A 21,324-nucleotide genomic window follows, 5' to 3' on the forward strand; every position below is an offset into this window, starting at 1 on the left:
AATTGACTTGACCCTCAACCCTACTGTACCTAATAACCTTGCTCTTATTCACATTCACTCTTAACTTTCTTCTTTCACACACTTTACCAAACTCAGTCACCAGCTTCTGCAGTTTCTCACATGAATCAGCCACCAGCGCTGCATCATCAGCGAACAACAACTGACTCACTTCCCAAGCTCTCTCATCCACAACAGACTTCATACTTGCCCCTCTTTCCAAAACTCTTGCATTCACCTCCCTAACAACCCCATCCATAAACAAATTAAACAACCATGGAGACATCACACACCCCTGCCGCAAACCTACATTCACTGAGAACCAATCACTTTCCTCTCTTCCTACACGTACACATGCCTTACATCCTCGATAAAAACTTTTCACTGCTTCTAACAACTTGCCTCCCACACCATATATTCTTAATACCTTCCACAGAACATCTCTATCAACTCTATCATATGCCTTCTCCAGATCCATAAATGCTACATACAAATCCATTTGCTTTTCTAAGTATTTCTCACATAAATTCTTCAAAGCAAACACCTGATCCACTCATCCTCTACCACTTCTGAAACCACACTGCTCTTCCCCAATCTGATGCTCTGTACATGCCTTCACCCTCTCAATCAATACCCTCCCATATAATTTACCAGGAATACTCAACAAACTTATACCTCTGTAATTTGAGCACTCACTCTTATCCCCTTTGCCTTTGTACAATGGCACTATGCATGCATTCCGCCAATCCTCAGGCACCTCACCATGAGTCATGCATACATTAAATAACCTTACCAACCAGTCAATAATACAGTCACCCCCTTTTTTAATAAATTCCACTGCAATACCATCCAAACCTGCTGCCTTGCCAGCTTTCATCTTCCGCAAAGCTTTTACTACCTCTTCTCTGTTTGTCAAATCATTTTCCCTAACCCTCTCACTTTGCACACCACCTCGACCAAAACACCCTATATCTGTCACTCTATCATCAAACACATTCAACAAACCTTCAAAAGACTCACTCCATCTCCTTCTCACATCACCACTACTTGTTATCACCTCCCCATTTGTGCCCTTCACTGAAGTTCCCATTTGCTCCCTTGTCTTACACACTTTATTTACCTCCTTCCATATAATTCATATATAACTTAATTCTTTCCATCTGGATTAAGATGTTGGTGAAACTGCAGTAGTTGTGATGCTTATGATTTAAAGGCTATTCATGAGACCACTATTTCACCACCAAAGCAGGAAAGACAACAATATTTGCCATTCTTAAGAATGTATGTCTAAAACAAACTTCCCCTTTCTTTCATACCTTTTCACTATATCCCACATGAATGAGGTAGCATCCAGAGCAAATGACTGAGCCTTAGAGGATAAAAGACTCTCACTTGGTTCTTTCCTCTGTTCCTACATTTAGAAGGTAATACTGGGGAAGACTTCTAGTTACCCACTCCCATCCCTCTTACTCACCTACTACAGAATGCAGGAGGTATGTGGGAAGTATTCTTACCACTCTATCCCCATTTGAAATATGCAAAATAATTACTTTCAAGTTGACTCATGACTAAGGTAAATCTTTTGTCAAACAAGTTCCATAGGGAAAACAACTGAACAACTTTAGCAACTTACAGACAGGGGTTCTTCTGGTCCAAGAACATACTCTTGTTCACCACTCCTGAGATGGGCAGCCCAATCAATCTGCTCTTCATCTGCATAATCTAAGCTTTCAGGTGAAGAAGTCTTGCTCTGGATCTCTTGCACTGGTACTTGTGTAGGGCTATTGCTCAAGTGCAGCATAAGAGACAATAACGACCATTCTATATCAGTCTGAAAAGTTTGGCAATTTTAGAAAACAAGATTTTTATATTTGGTCATTCTTTACTCTACCATGGGGCTTTACAAGAGATAAAGAATGACAGCGAAATATGCTCAAAACCTAAACAATAGGCAACATTACATGTGAAGTCTAATTAACAATTAAATAGTGAACATCTATTCAAACAAACGATAACCAGGGGCTTGCCAATTACATACATTATCTAATACACTAATCCAATCAAACACTAGTAACACATAATCAAATTTTGGGACTAAAACTATTAAGATGGCATAAATGGAATTATAACTTTAGACTGATTATTCTCTGTTGAATCTAAGCATAAAATCCAGATCTCTTGTTGGGATTTCTCTGTAATAGTTAACATTCTTTTGCACGGATGACACTATACATTCTCCAAATTTCTTAAAAACTGACCTTTAGACCTATGGGCATGTTTTATGGTTCAAAAAACCAGGTAAAAAGGAGAACTCTGCACTACCAAGAAGTGTACAAATTAAAATGTTTATAAATAAGTACATCAACAATCGATTCTGGCATAAGATCAATGAGTATAATTTGGTCTGAATAAAACTTGAAGTAAAAATAACTTCTTTCCTCAGAAAACTATTGTAATAATCCCTCAGTACCAGTAAATATAAAGAATTAAATCATTATCAAATGCAGTTTTGCACAACAGTACATATAACACAGTGGTCTTTATTCTTTAAAATCCCAGTTATTTTCTGACCTTATGACTTCACATTGAATGGCATCAAAATAACCTGTCTCCCCTTATCACATGAATTTTCAATAACATACCCTTCCAGTTTCAGAGAAAATGTTTGGAATCTTAGCTTGGTGATGAACTTGTATAAAGATTCAAAAAAGGTTCAACAATTGAGAGATAACAAGCCCTTCATCAGATGAAGTTACAAATATAATAATAACATGAATCATACTTCAGCTTATAATCATTATTCAAGCTCACCTCAAAGTGATCTTTGAAGAGGGGAGAAGCAAGGAATTTTGAAGTGAGGGATGTCAGCTGCTGAGCTCGATGGTGTTGACCATGGATGGTGAACTTCAGTGCAAGGCCCTCAATGGAGCGACGAATGGCATGACTGTTAACTGCCAAACAATGGTGATACAACAGGTTGGACAAGACAAACTGTTCACTTCGTACAAAGTTTTCTTCACCCTCCTGCAAAATACAAAATGTCTTTATATCACATCACATAAAAAAACTACATCAATTGAGAAAAAATACACCGAGGGAATGTCTGATTTTATCAAACTGATTCAAATGCATCATCATCTATTTGGTGTTTATATAGAGGGATAAGAACCAAACACCTAGGAGCACAGGTGGAAGAAAAACAGCACTCTGAAGCAAAAATCCCATAATAAAGTGGCAGCCTGGAAGAGTACAAAAAAAAACATCGTTCCCTAGATAGCCTGAAACACACTGAAGCAGGTTGCTGGTGCTCACATTATTAAACACTAGTCTCAGCAACCAGATGTACAATAATTACAACCTGTGACTGTCATATGCATGTACCCACACTAAACCTTAGCCATTTATTGCCTCTGAAAATATATGGGGTGACCGACAATATTTTTTGCGAACACTGTCTACACTTATTCTACACTAACCAACTTATATGCTATCTTCTCCCTTTCCTTCTTCATTCCCTCATTTCCTAAAATCTATATAACAAATCTATTGCATTTTTTATACCCTTGTTTTCAAGGAGCAGCTATGCTATTATAATGTTTTGACATTACATATAGTTAATGAAGTCTTGCTCCCCTCCTTCAATCCTAATTTCACGCGAGGCCTCACAACATATCAAACAGAAAAAGAAAAAACTAAGGTTTAAAATTACTCTCAAAATACACGCATATTGATGTCTTTACAGCCATCATGGCTTTATGGCCCCAAGAAAATGCGAGGTCAGAGCAAAAGCTCACCCTTAAGTTAACCAGTTTGATATGATTTTTGTCGATGAATAAACGAGCCCTCTTAAACCAGAGAAAGCAAAGGAACTGAAAATTACCTGGAACCCCAAGACATGAGTGATGAGTTCTTTCGTCAGGGCGTCAAATTTCCCCTGCCCTGCCATTACGTCTATAGGCACTAGAAGCGCCCTTTTTCGACTATCTACACGTCAATACATTCACTTCACCGGCATTCTACAACAATGACAATAACACGGTGCCTTAGTCATCATCTTCCCGCTTTAAGTGTATCGAGCCATTCAAAACATTGTTGTTACGGCAGCGAACACCCTAAGGAACTGTCACACAAACTCTATCAACGAACACAATTGTCAGCGAAGACGCGGCATTATCTTTTTCAAACGAAGCAATAAGCATAATAAACCTACAGAAAATCATACTTGAATGTAGGGAACATCATTTGTATATCAATTAAAGGTATTCAACCAGAGATATTATGTGGAACGAATTCCAATACTATATATTAGGTATGAATTAGGTTACGTATCTATCAACGAAGAGAATGCAAGACTGAGTGGCTATGAACTTTAATAACGACTTTCTTTATTCCCTATGTTTGATTATAAATTTTGTCATGCTTATATGTAGCCAGAGCATGTCACCAGACTGGTATTCCTGTTTACAGGTTTTACTAAACCATTTCGACCTCATTTGCTTTTCAACTGAGCTCATGCGTATGTTTGAAAAGTAAAGCATGGAATTCCAATCTCAAGGTCAACCAAAATAGATGGGATAGTCAGATATTTTATTGACTTAAAAGGTATATCTAAGAACAAGGAAAAATCAAACTGTCGCTGTCAAGCGAAATTATGACTTTCCCGAAATAAGTGACCTGACGTTATGCGTGAATTTTTAGCATAATTAGAATAGTTTAGGAACTTAGTTCACAAATGATCATCTTTTCATATTAATACAGCTGTTTGACATTCCTCATGTATGCAATATTCAAAGATTTCTGGACATTTTCTCTTTAAACGCGCGTATCAGCGTGTATGGAGGCATTTAGGGATTTCATATAACAGATATTTCGAACGTTTGGTTAGGTATGAATAGGGCTGTGCCAGCTATGAAGAATCCATTAATTGATGTGAAAATCACACTTCCCCCTAGGGCAGGAATAATCTTTTGATCTTATTGCTAATTCTCTAACTCAGTTAATTTCCCGTCCATTCAAAGCTTTGCTTTTGTAAGTTTGAATACTATTTCTTCCTGTTAGATTGCTGTTTTTTAGATTTAAAATAGAATGCGGTAAAAAACACTATACCCATTTTCTACACTTTTACATTAACACAGAAAATGGCAAGATACTTAGATGGATAGCTCAACAAATTTGAAAAATATGTTGATTATTCTTAACAATTTAAGTATTTCTCAGACACGATCTTTAAGGCGAACACCTGAACTGTACATCCTTTATCACTTCTAAAACCACATTGTTCCTCCTCTCATTCAACTTAATACATCTCCCGTTCGAATGCTCACCTTTGTACCCATCGCCTTTATACAGCGGTACTATAATATGCTTTTTGCTAATCATTAGGCACCTCACCATAATCCATACTTACAATGATAATTCGAAAGAACCAATCGACAATTTCATACCATCTTTAAAGAAATTCGGCTGAAGTACCATCCATATAATTCATGTGGGCGATTCAGTGCGTTCAAACTGGTTCACGAGACTTCCTGCCAACTTGTGGTGGCGATGACGTTGGAACTAACACAGTGTCATTATCACTGTCATATGACATATGACAGTTCGCAGTGGCATCTCGCTGAGGTATGTTGGCCTGATTTCTATACTCTGTCAGTTCTATGCTATTTGAATAATCAAAAACCACAGGCTCTGTGATCTGATCCGACTGTTTGACTTTATGCACAGTATATGACCAGGAGATGGACCTAGTTCAGGAGCTCGACTAGGCTTTCCGCTAAAGTGTATATTGGACTCGGTGGTCGTGTTGAAAATAGTGGAATAATGGTGGAAGTGGACGCCTGAAACTATGGGCAGTCATGAAACGTATTCTAAGTGGAAATTGTGTTTGTTGACATTCCCCTGTGTCACTCCAAGTTTATTTTGTACAGCTTTCAGTAGTGTTAGGAATCGCTTGTGTTAATGGGATATTCGCATCGTTTAAACCGTTTTGGGTTAATCTGTGAACAGATTGTACTTATCAGGCAGTAACAGTTTACCAGGCAGTATCGGTAGTAACGACTGTTCAAATACTGATGAATAGTGATTAGTCACGACCATACAATCCTCTGGCAAGGATATAATGAGGATGAAGATGTGAGATTTATTTTGATTTAAAGGAAAAAGGGGCTGTAATTCCCTTTCACCCTCATTTCCATCGCCCCCGACCCCCTAACCTAATCTCTGGTGTCCCAGTTCCCTCATCATCTGTGATGCGTCGATAATTGTGAATTTGTCTGTATCACATGAGCCACGCAGAAGTACGACAGATAAATACCAAAGCTTGTTTGTTTTGGGTTGCTTGTGTGTATATCTATAAACTGTAACAGGCAGTAAGTGAAATCACGAAGTTCTTGTAAAAATTAGTCTCGATAATGGAGTGGCTGCTACCACTGGTGTCACCCTTGTTCGCAGTGGGAAGACATGTATTTAGTGGTAAATGGCGAGATGTGGTAAGTTCCTGTTGATGGCGGTTGGTTTCGGGTAGATTATCACTACCCGCGTCCCTCCCGCACCAGGCGCGGATCTCTGATGACACCTCGGACGCAATGCTGTTCTTGCAATTGCTACTGTCATCAATCTAGAATTATTATATTCCCGCTACTTTTGCTACCGTTGTGATGTGTTGTTATCCTTATTTTCTGCTGGTAGATTTCAGCTGAAATTGCCTCTACAGTGTTTTGATGCTTTTTTTGTGTAAATGGCGTGTTGTAACAGGTAATTAATCTATTATTCTTCTGTTAATCCTGTCTTCTCCTACTGCTGTTGTTGCTGCTTCTGTTACTGTTACTACGGCCTCTTTATCACTGTTGCCACCGCCTCATGGATCGATGACAAGTTATGACAGTGTACGTATGACCTAACGTTAGGCATGAGATGATGAAGTAATCGCGTGTCATCACTTGTGGACTTTTGAGTATGAAAATAGCTAGGATTGACTATTGTATCCAGGATGCGAGTCCACTGCTTGCGTTCAACTGTTAGGGCAACGGTAGATTATAAATGCTTGATACAAGCACCCTGGCCGGGTGGTAAGATTTGTTCCAGGACTCGAGGCTCTCTTAGTTTTTCTGTAGTTCTAATCGAAGCGTATGAACAGTTTAGTACATTTCAGAGATTAAGGCTAGAAGGTAGGGAATTAAGATTCAGCTGTGTATAACATGACACAGTGCTTGGGGTGTAGCTGCGTTATCTTGGGACAGTAACTCTGCGATTGGTGGAAAGTAAATATAGGTTGGGTTGGCTATCTGCATATAAATAGTTTCGAGGAGATAGTAACAACCCACTCGTGTTGTTGGATGGCTAGGTAGCCAATCAGCGATGCTTCATGGTGGTTCCACGAATGGCGGTATCTTGACGTGATCATAGGAGATGGTAGTACTAGGTCAGGTTGGAGCTACCTTAGTCCCTTAAGAATGGTAGTTCTGTGTGGATGTGCTGTGGTGGTCTTTGGGAATCTAGCGAATTTGTTTCCCCACACAAGAGAAATAGGAAAGTGTACTTGGTGAAGACTCGTCATTCCTCACGTAATTACTCTCAATAATTCTCTCATTTATCAATATATATATATATATATATATATATATATATATATATATATATATATATATATATATATATATATATATATATCGTTCACTGTCCTGACATTTCCATAGTTTTAGCACGAGAAAGTCATGATACAGTGCCAGTAAAACAGCTGAATAGTAATAATAGAAATTCCAACAGTGACAAGAAACAATGTAGGTGGTGGGAAGGGTGTATTACAGATACAATGATTTTTTAACGTTTCCTGAGACAGTTTCGCGACGGTATCGGTACGTTTTGAATAAATGCAAACTCGTTTTTATTTTCTGAATAAATTGTGATCGTGAGAGACTTCAAGAACTCTAGTTTTCAAAAAACTCCTGTTCGTTTGTGTAAAGAATTTCAAAAGAACTTTGTGGGTATTGCAGATTGTCATGCCAGAGTATAGATCGAATGTATACGAGGAAAACTTGGACATAGAGTAGGATTTTACCTTTCGTCGTATTGTATATGTCGTCAGGAATATCAAAACAGCTGATTCAAGTTTCTGATAATGTGTTGTGTTATGATTTTATGTGAATAATGTATCATACTGCGGCCGTTCACCGTCAGAAGTGAATCGGGCAGCTCAAAGTGTAGGAAATAGTTACCAAGTTATGAAAACTTTCTTGAAGTGATCAGATACATTGGCAGTGAAGAAATTGGCCCTCGATGTCAGTATAATGTGTAGCCTTACTCCTATATCATTATCAGGCGATGATGCTACGTGAATGGTGGTAGCTAGGCTGTCCAACCCGTCCCAGGCGATCTGGTCTCCTGATGCTCGGAGCTCCTCTGTGATCCTTGTTCAAGACAGGAGAGATTGTCATCCAAGATTCTATATTTCACATCACATCAGACCAGTCACTAGGAAGATGATATCACCATATTCGCTAATAGTAAGTTTCTTTATTATGTATTTTTCACTGTGACATGATGTAAACACACCATACCAATGATACACCTTTTTACGAGAAGAAAACTAAATAAAACATGAATCTCGAAGATTATCAAATTACCACTGGAGCTCTTGGATAGGTATGATTTTTTTTCTTCAAAATATATTGATATTTTCCGTGTGTGATTGACGTACAGATACTGCCATGGCGCAGCTAAACATTATACAGAAAGACTTGAAAAGCTCATCTTAAAATTAATTAAAGTGATGCCGGATTAGTGGGCTTTGAAACCAACGCCATTTGTTGAGCCATCATAAGATTAAAGCTCTTGGAATCTCATGAACTTTTGCTTTCCTGTCTTCTGTAGGTAATATTACGATGCAACGCAGCAAGCGTCAGAGATATAAATAAACTGGCCTGAGCGTTATTACCAGTACGATGTTTAGTGCTGATGCATAACCTGTATAACCTGTATATATGACGCCTATCATTGTTTATGTAGGCATAAACTTGGTGTATGACCTGATATATATCTTTTGTATATAGTGGTCTACGATTTGTAGTGATGTATGACCTGTAGATATGACCTATGAAATGCCAACAGCTGATGAAAGCAGACAGGAACCAGTCGCTTCTGACGGGGGCCATGACGGTGCTGCTTTTTGTGGTCCTCGTCCTAGCTGGCTTCTACTCCTTCCACCACAAGCCACACTCACGCGCCGTCTACAGTAATTCTTATGATGACTTCCTCGGCGACTCCCACTTCCAAGAGTGGATCAGACAGGTGTGTAATCTCTATATATATCATATATCATTTATTATACCTCGTTGGTCTCCCGCGTTAGCGAGGTAGCGCAAGGAAACAGACGAAAGAATGGCCCAACCCACCCACATACACATGTATATACGTACACGTCCACACACGCACATATACACACCTATACATTTCAACGTATACATATGTATATATATACACAGACATGTACATATATACACATGTACGTAATTCATACATGCTGCCTTTATTCGTTCTCGTCACCACTCCGCCACACATGGAATGACAACCCCCTCCCCCCCGCACGCGCCCGAGGTAGTGCTAAAAAAAGACAACAAAGGCCCCATTCGTTCACACTCAGTCTTTAGCTGTCATGTTTAATGCACCAAAACCACACCTCCCTTTCCAAATCCAGGCCCCACAAAACTTTCCATGGTTTACCCCAGACGGTTCACAAGCCCTGGTTCAATCCATTGACAGCACGTCGACCCCGTGTACCACATCGTTCCAATTCACTCTATTCCTTGCACGCTTTTCACCCTCCTGCATGTTCAGGCCCCAATCGCTCAAAATCTTTTTCACTCCATCTTTCCACCTCCAAATTGGTCTCCCACTTCTCCTCGTTCCCTCCACCTCTGACACATATATCCTATTTGTCAATCTTTCCTCACTCATTCTCTCCATGTGACCAAGCCACTTCAGTACACTCTCTTCTGGTCTCTCAACCATACTCTTTTTATTACCACACATCTCTCTTACCCTTTCATTACTTACTCGATCAAACCACCTCAAACCACATATTGGCCTTAGACATCTCGTTTCCATCACATCCACCCTCCTCCGCACAACCCTATCTATAGCCCACGCCTCGCAACCATAGAACATACCCATTTTTGCTTTCCGAGATAATGTTCTCGCCTTCCACACATTTTTCAACGCTCCCAGAACTTTATCTATCTATCTATCTGTCTATCTAAATATATATATATATAATATATATATATTATATATATATATATATATATATATATATATATATATATATATATATATATATTCTTTTCATACATATTCGCCATTCCCCACGTTAGCGAGGTAGCGTTAAGAACAGAGGACCGAGCCTTAGTGGGAATATATGTATGGCTACACCGCGAGTATTCGCTTAGGCAAGGTTGTATCTTTGTCAGTGAAAGACTTCTTACTCCAAAGGCATCTTCGAATTCCCTGCTCTAGTGTGCGTTGCAGTTTGAAGCACAGTAGCCCCAGAAGGGGTCTTTGGATAATGATAATAATAGTAATAATAATAATAATGATAATTATATTAGTAATAATGATAATGATAATTATACAAGATATTTGATTATTCAGATGTGTTCCACCCCGCTCCTGCCACCGCTCGAATACCGCGGTTTGCGGAGCCTAAGCCAGTACCTGCTGTCTCCTGACCACTCCCAGTGCCTCACTTGGGTCAGGTTGGGTCAACTTATTCCTAAGATATGCCGAGTGAGGGTAAGTAGACTATCTCTTCAGTATGGGTAATTAATATATAAACACATGTAGTTGACCTTTTATAAAAGTACATGCTTATTCAGGCATTTTAGTGTAAACAACGTATAGTTAAAATCTGCATATTATTTGAAAAGAAAATTGTTACACATAATGTATTGATGTGCTCTCATGTCTGAAGCTACTGTTTTTGATTTTGTACAACCAGGGTGTAACTATGATTTATAGTGTTGTGAATAAAGGGACTTTTTTTAGCGAGTGTAACAGAAAATATTGTAAATGTTTAAGGTTTTCTATGATGTAAGTTGTAAGGTCTGAACTCTTTCCCACTTATTTTCCACAGTAATGAATATTTTTCAATCGCAGGAGAAGGAGGTTGATGGGCAGATAAAAGAGAAATATGTGTGTGCGAATGACTCCGCAAAGGCAGGGGCCAACCAGTCCTGCATTATCTATCACTTCACCGTTGGCGGACGCACGACCCACCCTAAGACGCTGGATCCTCTCACTTGCGTCGTCCACTCCTTCAGTTATGGCAAGGTCAGAGAATGCTGCGTTTTCTGAAACATTTTTCTAGGGTCCCAGTTTTCCCATGACTATGCTAATGTATGCTTGCTTTAAAGTATTACTGGTATTTCCGTGGGAGCGATTTGTCGTAAACTTGTGAAAAAATTATCGCATAAACCAGTGTTTCACTCACAAGTTGTGGCAAAATTATTGTTCATTTGCAATTAGTTGTTCATCGGTCAAAACCAAAATTGTCCATAGATTTTAAGGATTAATGTTTCGATCCCTTGATTCACGTAAGATATTTAATGTATGTATGACTCATGGTGAGGTGCCTGAGGATTGGCGGAATGCGTGCATAGTGCCATTGTACAAAGGCAAAGGGGATAAGAGTGAGTGCTCAAATTACAGAGGTATAAGTTTGTTGAGTATTCCTGGTAAATTATATGGGAGGGTATTGATTGAGAGGGTGAAGGCATGTACAGAGCATCAGATTGGGGAAGAGCAGTGTGGTTTCAGAAGTGGTAGAGGATGTGTGGATCAGGTGTTTGCTTTGAAGAATGTATGTGAGAAATACTTAGAAAAGCAAATGGATTTGTATGTAGCATTTATGGATCTGGAGAAGGCATATGATAGAGTTGATAGAGATGCTCTGTGGAGGGTATTAAGAATATATGGTGTGGGAGGCAAGTTGTTAGAGGCAGTGAAAAGTTTTTATCGAGGATGTAAGGCATGTGTACGTGTAGGAAGAGAGGAAAGTGATTGGTTCTCAGTGAATGTAGGTTTGCGGCAGGGGTGTGTGATGTCTCCATGGTTGTTTAATTTGTTTATGGATGGGGTTGTTAGGGAGGTGAATGCAAGAGTTTTGGAAAGAGGGGCAAGTATGAGGTCTGTTGATGAGAGAGCTTGGGAAGTGAGTCAGTTGTTGTTCGCTGATGATACAGCGCTGGTGGCTGATTCATGTGAGAAACTGCAGAAGCTGGTGACTGAGTTTGGTAAAGTGTGTGAAAGAAGAAAGTTAAGAGTAAATGTGAATAAGAGCAAGGTTATTAGGTACAGTAGGGTTGAGGGTCAAGTCAATTGGGAGGTGAGTTTGAATGGAGAAAAACTGGAGGAAGTGAAGTGTTTTAGATATCTGGGAGTGGATCCGGCAGCGGATGGAACCATGGAAGCGGAAGTGGATCATAGGGTGGGGGAGGGGGCGAAAATTCTGGGAGCCTTGAAAAATGTGTGGAAGTCGAGAACATTATCTCGGAAAGCAAAAATGGGTATGTTTGAAGGAATAGTGGTTCCAACAATGTTGTATGGTTGCGAGGCGTGGGCTATGGATAGAGTGGTGCGCAGGAGGATGGATGTGCTGGAAATGAGATGTTTGAGGACAATGTGTGGTGTGAGGTGGTTTGATCGAGTAAGTAACGTGAGGGTAAGAGAGATGTGTGGAAATAAAAAGAGCGTGGTTGAGAGAGCAGAAGAGGGTGTTTTGAAATGGTTTGGGCACATGGAGAGAATGAGTGAGGAAAGATTGACCAAGAGGATATATGTGTCGGAGGTGGAGGGAACGAGGAGAAGAGGGAGACCATATTGGAGGTGGAAAGATGGAGTGAAGAAGATTTTGTGTGATCGGGGCCTGAACATGCAGGAGGGTGAAAGGAGGGCAAGGAATAGAGTGAATTGGAGCGATGTGGTATACCGGGGTTGACGTGCTGTCAGTGGATTGAATCAGGGCATGTGAAGCGTCTGGGGTAAACCATGGAAAGCTGTGTAGGTATGTATATTTGCGTGTGTGGACGTATGTATATACATGTGTATGGGGGTGGGTTGGGCCATTTCTTTCGTCTGTTTCCTTGCGCTACCTCGCAAACGCGGGAGACAGCGACAAAGCAAAAAAAAAAAAAAAAAAAAACAAGTACGAGTAATCAGTGAGCTGAGGATACTTAAAGAAAAAAAACATTAGCTACAGAATTTACATTAACAAATACTTTCTAGTCTAGTGAGGCTAGTTAAAATATCTTTTCCCCCATTCAGTAGTGGTTACGATGGTTAACTTCATGGGTTGCACATGAAAGACAGGTAAGCGACCTCTAGTTTAATATAGTATAACATTTACCTAAGAAGTTCAACACTTACGGAACTAAACAGCTGAGTACAGAGCATTTACTTTGATTTTAAACTCGTAAGTTTGGGATGATGGTAATGACGTTGCATTTTCGCTCCTTTGAAGGCAGAAAGGGAGATAGTGTACAGTAAGATGGAATATACAGGGGTGTTGATGGTATATGATCCCAGATCTTGAGAAATCAAGAAGTCAACCGTATTACAAAGAGGATTGTTGTCAGCTAGGAGGCCGATACTAGGCTATATCCTATGATGAAGAACAGATCACCTAGGCCTCTTCTCTCATTCCATACATGTTACTGTGTTCCTTACGTAACGTTCCTGATTAATGACTCTTTTATGGGAATGCTGCAGCGCACAGAAAGTCAGCCACGTACACCCGGTGGGTCTTCTATGGGAATCCTGAAGCGCACAGAAAGCCAGCCATGTACACCGGATGGGGCCACAGGTCAGGAAGTTGTGTGTGTGTGTGTGTGTGTGTGTGTGTCTTTGTCGGGTGAATGCAAGACAGATAGGTTGTTGTGGATGCTGCGTTCTCAACATTGTGGTGGGGGGGGGTTACCGTGTATACCGTATGTTTCGAGAAAATATCAGTAATAAAATCCTAAAGATATGAACTGTCGAAGTAAATGACGTTTTGAGAGAAGTGGGGAAATGGTAGCAGTTTGTTTTAGGTAAGGAGTATACCTGGCGGCAATCTGGACTTGAATATTACCGACAATCTCTTCACGTTATCACAGGAAGCAGTACAAAACGCGTGCGTAGAGGTGTTAGGTGTACCAATCCAGCCGCACCATGTGTCTGGGACGCGTTCCTCTCGTCACCACGCCCTCGGGGGCTCGACCTCGCCACTTCACCACGACCAGGGGTGGGGGCTCAAGTTCCTCACGACTGGGGACCTGCAGGGGTACGAGTGGTCACTGCTGCGGTTGATGATGACCAACCATGACCTCCTGGACGTGGGGCAGGTTGGTGTTCAGTGACCCATAAGGGTGATTATCCTCTGTGACTTAAATAAATTCTGTTGTCTTATTGTTTGCAAACTGTACAGACATATATAACAATGTCATTACATGCTTTTATATAGACATATGTACTTTGCTTTAGTATCTACGGCTGTAACAGTTGGTAAAGAAAATTCAAATGCACTTTCATGCATGTTTTTATCCATGTAAATGTATAAGTACTTAAGCATTTTTCTTAATGACATTACAATAGCTAATACTTTCAATCGGGAAGATTTTGAGCCTGATAAATCCAAGTGTACTTTACGCTTCTTGATAAGTTTCGTAATGTAAGAAAATCATTATTGCTAGAGAGCGTGTCTCAGGCCCTGGTGTTGTCCTCCTTACAGCTGAGCGTCCTTCTGCACCTCCCAGTGATCGCTGACAGGCCCCATAGCCAAAAGGAACTTGACTATTTCCGGCAGCTGTTTCAGGTACTGTACTCTTCCCAGACAGCTCAGGCAGGCCCTGTACCATTAGATGAACTAGTCCAGGTATTATTTAGTCATTCACGGGCTTTGAGGTAATTTCTTGAGCCTTGATCACGTATGCGATAAATTCAACCACCTGTTTTTATCTTTTTCACCAGGTTTTTGAGGGCCTGACCTGCGCTGGCTACAGGCTGGTGAGAAGTCGACCCCTCATCTGCCAGGAAGGTGTTTTGATCTCTAAAGAGGTGACTATTGTGAACTTATGTCAAGCATACGAGGTCAGCTGGGTCAAGATCACCCTTTAGGCCAATTGGAAGGTAAGATGAAAAGCGAAACATATGACTAAAGGTGGAATGAAAATATAAATGGTTGGCTCCGGTTTGTCCCCCCCAAGAGAACTTCTGTGTAAACCCCGACGGGGCGAGCAGTCGACGCAGACCTGGTCAAGCGTATGTAGGTGGAAGCATTACTGTAGACCCGAAGAGTTAGGTTAGAAACTGCTAATGTCACTCCTTACGTCAGTTCTAGGTAATTAAGTGAACCAGGATTATTGAAGCACAGTTGATATCGCTGGGTTATCGGAAAGAAAAAATATCTATACCCTGGTTTGGTGAAACGATCTCTTGGGCGTCCCATGGTTGGTTAACTTCTTACAACTTTCAATGTTTTGTACACCAAATAGATTATTTCTTTAGAAAAAAAATTGTAATTTTCTTTAGCCTTCCTGGAAGATAATTGGAAAACTTTTGACAATTTATTCCTTTCAGATTTTTTTTTTTTTTATCCTGTGTTGGGAGAAGCCAGTTGCTTCACCGAACTCTGGTTTCGTCCTGCCTTTCCTCCCTACACCTCGTTGCCAGACGCATCATCTTCACCAGTGTCGGGTATCGGCTGCACCAGAGTAACCTCAGCCACGCATCAGCGGGGATATTCTGTGTCACCCTTTCCGTTCTCAAGTGTCACCCTTTTCGTTCTCATATGTTAAGAAAAAAAAAAAAGAAATCTAGTTTCCACGTAACTGATTTTTCCACATTTCTAATCTTTTCAATCGTGTTCCAATCGTCCTCAAAGTAAATATTCGATATCAATTTCACTGGTAGTCTGAAGGTTTCGTCTCGTCTAGTTTACCCTTAGACTGTGTTGATGTAATCTCCAAAATTTTTCGAAGTGTAAGGAGATAGCATTTGTACTATAGTTGCACCATCAAATATACTCACATCAGCGAAGGGAAAAGCACTTCGAGGATAACTTTCTATTTTGATTTACCGACGCTGCAGAATCTAGGACTCATTATCTGAGCTGGCTCGTCTATGAAATTGATAGTATACAGACTGGACGTTTGTGCTTGAGGTAGTCAATATGCCTCCATGGGTCTTGCATGATAAGCAGTTTTATTAAGAAAAAATGAAGAAATAATTTATGTTATCTCTGAGTTTCCCTATCTGACCAGCGCTTCATTTCGACTTAATTTATTCTTTTTCTCCTGCAGCCATACCTCATAGTAGCATGAACTGATGAGACGATGAAATATCAGGTGGTATAGGAGGGTGTATTCCAGTTAAGTAGAGCAATGGTTCCTCAAGAAAAGTATGAAAGATACAGTTCAAAAGAAACAGTTGAATTCATAACTCCAAATTCTGAATTACAAGCAGACTTTTGATCATCTGCAAATTCCAAAGTAAAGCATAAAAGCAATAAACATTAAAGTTTAAGATAGAAAATTGCCTTAGATGACATCACTGATATGATATTGTAGCTATATTTTTGAAACTATCCATATTAAGGAATTTGTTTCTTGAAGCATATACTTTAGGTATAATTTTCAGACAGGTCTTTATTCCATAGCATTTTAACATGTCTTAAGCATCAAGGAGAACAACTACATGAATAAATGAATATATGAAAAGTTGCTAAGTTATAAGATACAACAATAAACTGGTATTGTTAAGCTTATATGATGATATTCATTTATTGTAAATTGAAGTTTTAAAAGTATGCCCTGCCTCCTGAACAATGTTGTCAATAGAAGATAACATTTTTCTTTTACCATGTTTATCAGATAAGATTACTCATATCTTTGATGTAGTTCCTCCCTAGAAGTTATGAAATATGCTAAACTCTAGCTAAAAAGCGCAATGAAACCGATAATGTAAATTCCCCACGGAACCGTGTGAGCGACAGCAGGAGGGGATAGGCGTTCTACTTAGAGACGTAATAATCAAGCTGATTGTTGACTGCTGCTGGACTTTGGCACCGTGTGAACAGCCAAATAACGAACAAAATTTTTCCCCAATAGTCGAATGTCAACTACAAGTAAAGTACACTTCGTAAAAGAAAGAAGACGTTTATATGAAGGTTAGTAGTAATATTTGCTATTTCCCTTAAGAGTTTGTTTAAAACACTACATGTAATCTGGATGAGTTATTTTTGATGGCAGTTTGCATGATGGTGACGAGAGTATCATTGCCATCATGCCTAGGATTATTTACACGATAAAGGATGTCCTAATGGGCTAGAATTGTCTACACGATAAGGGATGGCCTAGTATTGTTTGGTTGAGTGTAATGGATGGCGCGGATGCCGTTGTGATGTATAACTGGACACTTTATAGATAATTAGAACATTACTGAGCAATATTTGAAGTTATGGAAATACCTAAGTAAGATCAAGTCCCATGATCACTTGATTTAATGTTCTATACCTTGCAAAATGATCACACGAAATAGGTCATTATGGAAACCCATTGTTACCTTAAAAGGGTAAGGTTGTGAAATGGATTGGCTAACGCATAAACGTCCTTGACGTCTATCCATTAAGTGCACTGTACCTGAGTCATGGTTGCATTAGAATGTCTGAGCAATAATCGATAAGCAGCTAGGAATAAACAGTGATTGCATGGCAAACAGGAACACAGCCGTAATGGCTGAATAGCCAAATACTCCTGTTCATGGTGTGGCCAGACACACGTAGGTTAATTTTTGATTAATCTAGACTGACTAACTCTTAGAAACAATCTGGAATCCAATCCAACCGAACGCACTTGCCCATTTTACATGGAAATATAGTTTTGCTACAGCTAAATGAAAAGGCAAAGTTATGGTGCAGTTCGTGAGCGGTTGATACAAAGTAGATCGGGAAAATTTAGGTAAATCCATCTACGTAAAGAGATTCTGAACAAGAAAATCATAAACACAAATATGGAGAGGTGGGCTAAGAAATTATCAAACAGTACAAATCGATTACTAGGGTGACCTTAAAACAACAGCAAAAAGGTAAAGTTGGTTTCGCCCGCATTGCTATACGCTTTGGTTATTGAATGATGTAGTTCGCTGTGGTATTGTAGTATTTTAAGAATAGAATAACTGTGGCGGACCATAATTTGGAGCAGAATATAATTTTGCGGTATCAAGATTATACTGACGATAATTTGTATCTGGAAAAATGTGTGTTTGATTATTTTAAAGGTAAAACGTATAGAATCAACATAACCAATGAAAATCCCACCAAACTTTCTCAAGTACTCGAAATATATATGTGAATTCCAACGTACTAGTCAAACTATACCAGAGCTATGACCGAACATTGCGCCAACTTCTCACATATTTGCGCCACCGCCCTTCCAGCTCAGCCATTTCACATAGATTTGCGCCACCGCCCTCCCAGCTTAGCCATTTCCCACAGATCCGAGTAACACTTGAGTTTAACGTTGGTGTATTTCTGCTACTACTACTAGGAAAGGTTAGGTGACGTTTTCAGAGGTTCTCAGTTTTTTATACTACCAACTCTTACGTTAATTAACCCTGCATTTCCAAATTTATCGTCTTACTTTTTATTGCCGAATAAAGTATTATGTTTTGCCACTCTTATTCTATTTTCTAAGCATTACAGTATCAAATGAAATACAAAAGAACTCAATATCCAAGGGCAATATTGATGCGGAGCTAAACTGGACTTTTACCTTAAGAAAAAAGGGTATGATTAAGATATTCATGATAAGGGAGTATCATAAGTCCAAATATATGTTAACTGATATTGGAACTCCGATGTACACAGCTCAAGTCCTTGGTCTCCTCAGAAGTTCCCCTTTTCGTCAGAAATATGCAGTGGTTTTTTTTTCCCCAACCCTTGCCCTATCATTGTTCTTTCAGTACTGTTGATGCTAACGGTGTTTTAGTAAATAAAGTCTGTTCCATTCAGACCAACAGTACCCAAAGCTCAAGCTAAAGTCAGTTGCTCGAACCGGGTTTAGAGGTAAGTTAAATATGAAAAAATGCAAATATAAAGCTTAGACCAAAGTACTACCACTGCAATACTGTAAATTCGTATGTGGTATGCTTTGGGGCTCCTAGGGCCCTGATATATATATATATATATATATATATATATATATATATATATATATATATATATTTTTAAATTATTCGCTATTTCCCGCGTTAGCGAGGTAGCGTTAAGAACAGAGAACTGGGCCTTTGAGGGAATATCCTCACCTGGCCCCCTTCTCTGTTCCTTCTTTTGGAAATTAAAAAAAAAATAATGAGAGGGGAGGATTTCCAACCCCCCCTCTCCCTCCCCTTTTAGTCGCCTTCTACGACATGCAGGGAATACGTGGGAAGTATCCTTTCTACCCTATCCCCATTTTGCGCTTAGCGAGGTAACTCCCGCAACAGTCGAACTGCCTTATTTGCTTATATTTCATTTTAGTGTTACGTATGATATGCCGAAACCTGAGGCCCCTATTCATAGCCAAGCCCCACAAATCTTTCCATACCCTGGTTCAGCCCATTGACAGCATTTTGACTCCTTCTTATCGTATTGTTCCCTATGCACGCCCTCCACCCTACTATATGCTCAGGCCCCGATCACCCGAAGCATCTTTTACACCGTCCTTCCAAGGCGAGCTCGGTCTCCCCTTTCACCTTGTTTCATCCATTTCTTCCACGTTTATCCTCTTAGTCAGCTTTTCTTCACTCATACTCTCCAATATAACCTTTGCAGCACAGCCTCTTCAGCTCTCTCAGCCATACTTGACTCTTGACTCTACATGATCTTATATCTTTCATTTCCAATACACCCACCGTCTTCCTCCTATCATCATTCCCCCTGGAGTGAGTTCTGCATGCGGGTTTGATTCCTGGCGGCCTGTGTGTGCATGACGGTCAGCAGTCCGAACAACTACACCAGAGAGGTCCGAGTACGCATGTGTGGGAAAAGAGTAATAAGCGTTTGGCTGTTATTGCGTTGGTCTTTCTTAGGCTTATTTGGTGTATATGTGAAGAACATTTTCAAAACTTTGAGCTGATTTGTATAGAAGGTTGAATAAATGGAAGAAATTGAATCCTTTTATGATATGATTTTTAAAAGGTGTTGGTAATGACAAAGATTTGTTTTCGGATATTTCATGAAAGTTTTCAACAAATAGTGTAAACTGTTTACCTTGATATGGTGCCTTAATTGTTTGTTGTCTTCCCATTTATAGTGACCAGGGTGTGTTTGCACGGAGAAGCCGAGGCGTTGTTAGCACGATGGTTCGCTGGGTGGTAGTGGGGATCTCTGGAGTGACGTGTAGCGGCAAGACTTACTTGGTACACCTCCTTCATCACACAATACCCGCGCCCTCCGCAGTGATCAGCCAGGACGACTATTTCTATCCCGAGACTCCTTCCATCACGTCCCCGCACCTAGTGGGATCGGTCATCACAACTGGGAAGTCATAAGTGCTATAGACATGGGGAAAATGCTACACGATGTTAGAAGTATTGTAGGAGCTCCGCCAGTACAGTGGAAAATGCCAGTGCAGGAAGAGCAAGACCTGTTTCTCCCCTGGGCTGTGAAAGAGGAGCGCTTTTATAAACACAAGCCTTCGTCGGACACTCGGAAGGCAGTACTTATCATAGAGGGGTTCTTGGTCTTTGGTGACAGCGAACTCGCCGAGGCGTGTGACCTGCGTTACTTCCTAACACTGACGCAGGAACGGTGCTGGGAGCGTCGTCAGAACCGACACTACAATCCGCCAGACCCGCCCGGTTACTTCCAAGAGTGCGTGTGGCCAGAGTACCAGAGGCACTTGAAACACGCCAGGGAAGTTGACGGGATCAAGTTCCTCGATGGAATGGTTGCACTCGAGGATACTTATCAGTTGATATTTGAGGATATTCTAAATCTTTTGAAGAATTAAGTGTCATGTCAAGTTCTTATTATTATATTCAGTGTGATTATAAGTTTTATTACCAAATAGCATATTATTGATTTGAGGGACGAAACGGAAAACGACAGCGCTATTGATTGATATGGAATTTGCTTTATTATGGGAGATCGACATTAAACTTTTAGTTAAAGGAGACCCTCCATGAATTTGAGGAGGATAGTTTGTGATGATGTTGAATCATTTGTGAAAGACTGAGATGACCTGATTGATGAGATGTGCCGTGAAGTATGGCTCAAATGGTATCTTCTAACCTGGACTGTGATTTGTTGGGTGTTACAGT

General features: G+C 40.1%; 2 protein-coding genes across 4 annotated transcripts in view; one reads left to right on the forward strand and one right to left on the reverse strand.

The window, feature by feature from the left end:
- Positions 1-4,108, reverse strand: part of Grip128 (gamma-tubulin complex component 5) — a 40,426-nt gene extending 36,318 nt beyond the window's left edge. Inside the window, exons 1-3 of the mRNA XM_071676688.1 lie at positions 3,878-4,108; positions 2,809-3,021; positions 1,631-1,828 (exon numbers count right to left, since the gene is read on the reverse strand). Coding sequence (XP_071532789.1) covers positions 1,631-1,828; positions 2,809-3,021; positions 3,878-3,943 — 477 coding nt within the window. The 5' untranslated portion in view covers positions 3,944-4,108. The remainder of the gene's footprint in view (positions 1-1,630; positions 1,829-2,808; positions 3,022-3,877) is intronic.
- A 1,394-nt stretch (positions 4,109-5,502) lies between these two features.
- LOC139756859 (uncharacterized) lies at positions 5,503-20,453 on the forward strand. 3 transcript variants are annotated; one of them, XM_071676692.1, is made up of 9 exons: positions 7,312-7,559; positions 8,314-8,498; positions 9,103-9,282; positions 10,642-10,782; positions 11,146-11,319; positions 14,142-14,369; positions 14,756-14,839; positions 14,995-15,081; positions 20,316-20,449. In XM_071676692.1, the coding sequence occupies exons 2-9, from the start codon at positions 8,331-8,333 to the stop codon at positions 20,316-20,318; spliced, it is 1,065 nt and encodes a 354-aa protein (XP_071532793.1). In that variant the 5' UTR covers positions 7,312-7,559; positions 8,314-8,330; the 3' UTR covers positions 20,319-20,449. The 3 variants fall into 3 exon arrangements, with proteins under 3 accessions (XP_071532791.1, XP_071532793.1, XP_071532792.1); XM_071676691.1 differs by having other exon boundaries at positions 7,316-7,559; positions 14,995-15,153; positions 20,316-20,453; XM_071676690.1 differs by lacking the exons at positions 7,312-7,559; positions 20,316-20,449 and adding an exon at positions 5,503-5,619 and having other exon boundaries at positions 14,995-17,190.
- The last annotated feature ends 871 nt before the right edge of the window (positions 20,454-21,324 follow it).

The sequence above is a fragment of the Panulirus ornatus genome, chromosome 23, assembly GCF_036320965.1.
Source record: "Panulirus ornatus isolate Po-2019 chromosome 23, ASM3632096v1, whole genome shotgun sequence".
In the NCBI taxonomy this organism is placed as follows: Eukaryota; Metazoa; Arthropoda; class Malacostraca; order Decapoda; family Palinuridae; genus Panulirus; species Panulirus ornatus.

What these genes read in the sequence shown, in the direction of transcription:
- LOC139756859 (XM_071676690.1), top strand. Translation starts at nt 8,331, where the DNA reads ATGGTGGTAGCTAGGCTGTCCAACCCGTCCCAGGCGATCTGGTCTCCT. An exon ending in TATCACCATATTCGCTAATA is followed by an intron (nt 8,499 to 9,102) that starts GTAAGTTTCTTT and finishes AAATGCCAACAG; the next exon opens with CTGATGAAAGCAGACAGGAA. An exon ending in ATTTCCGGCAGCTGTTTCAG is followed by an intron (nt 14,840 to 14,994) that starts GTACTGTACTCT and finishes CTTTTTCACCAG; the next exon opens with GTTTTTGAGGGCCTGACCTG.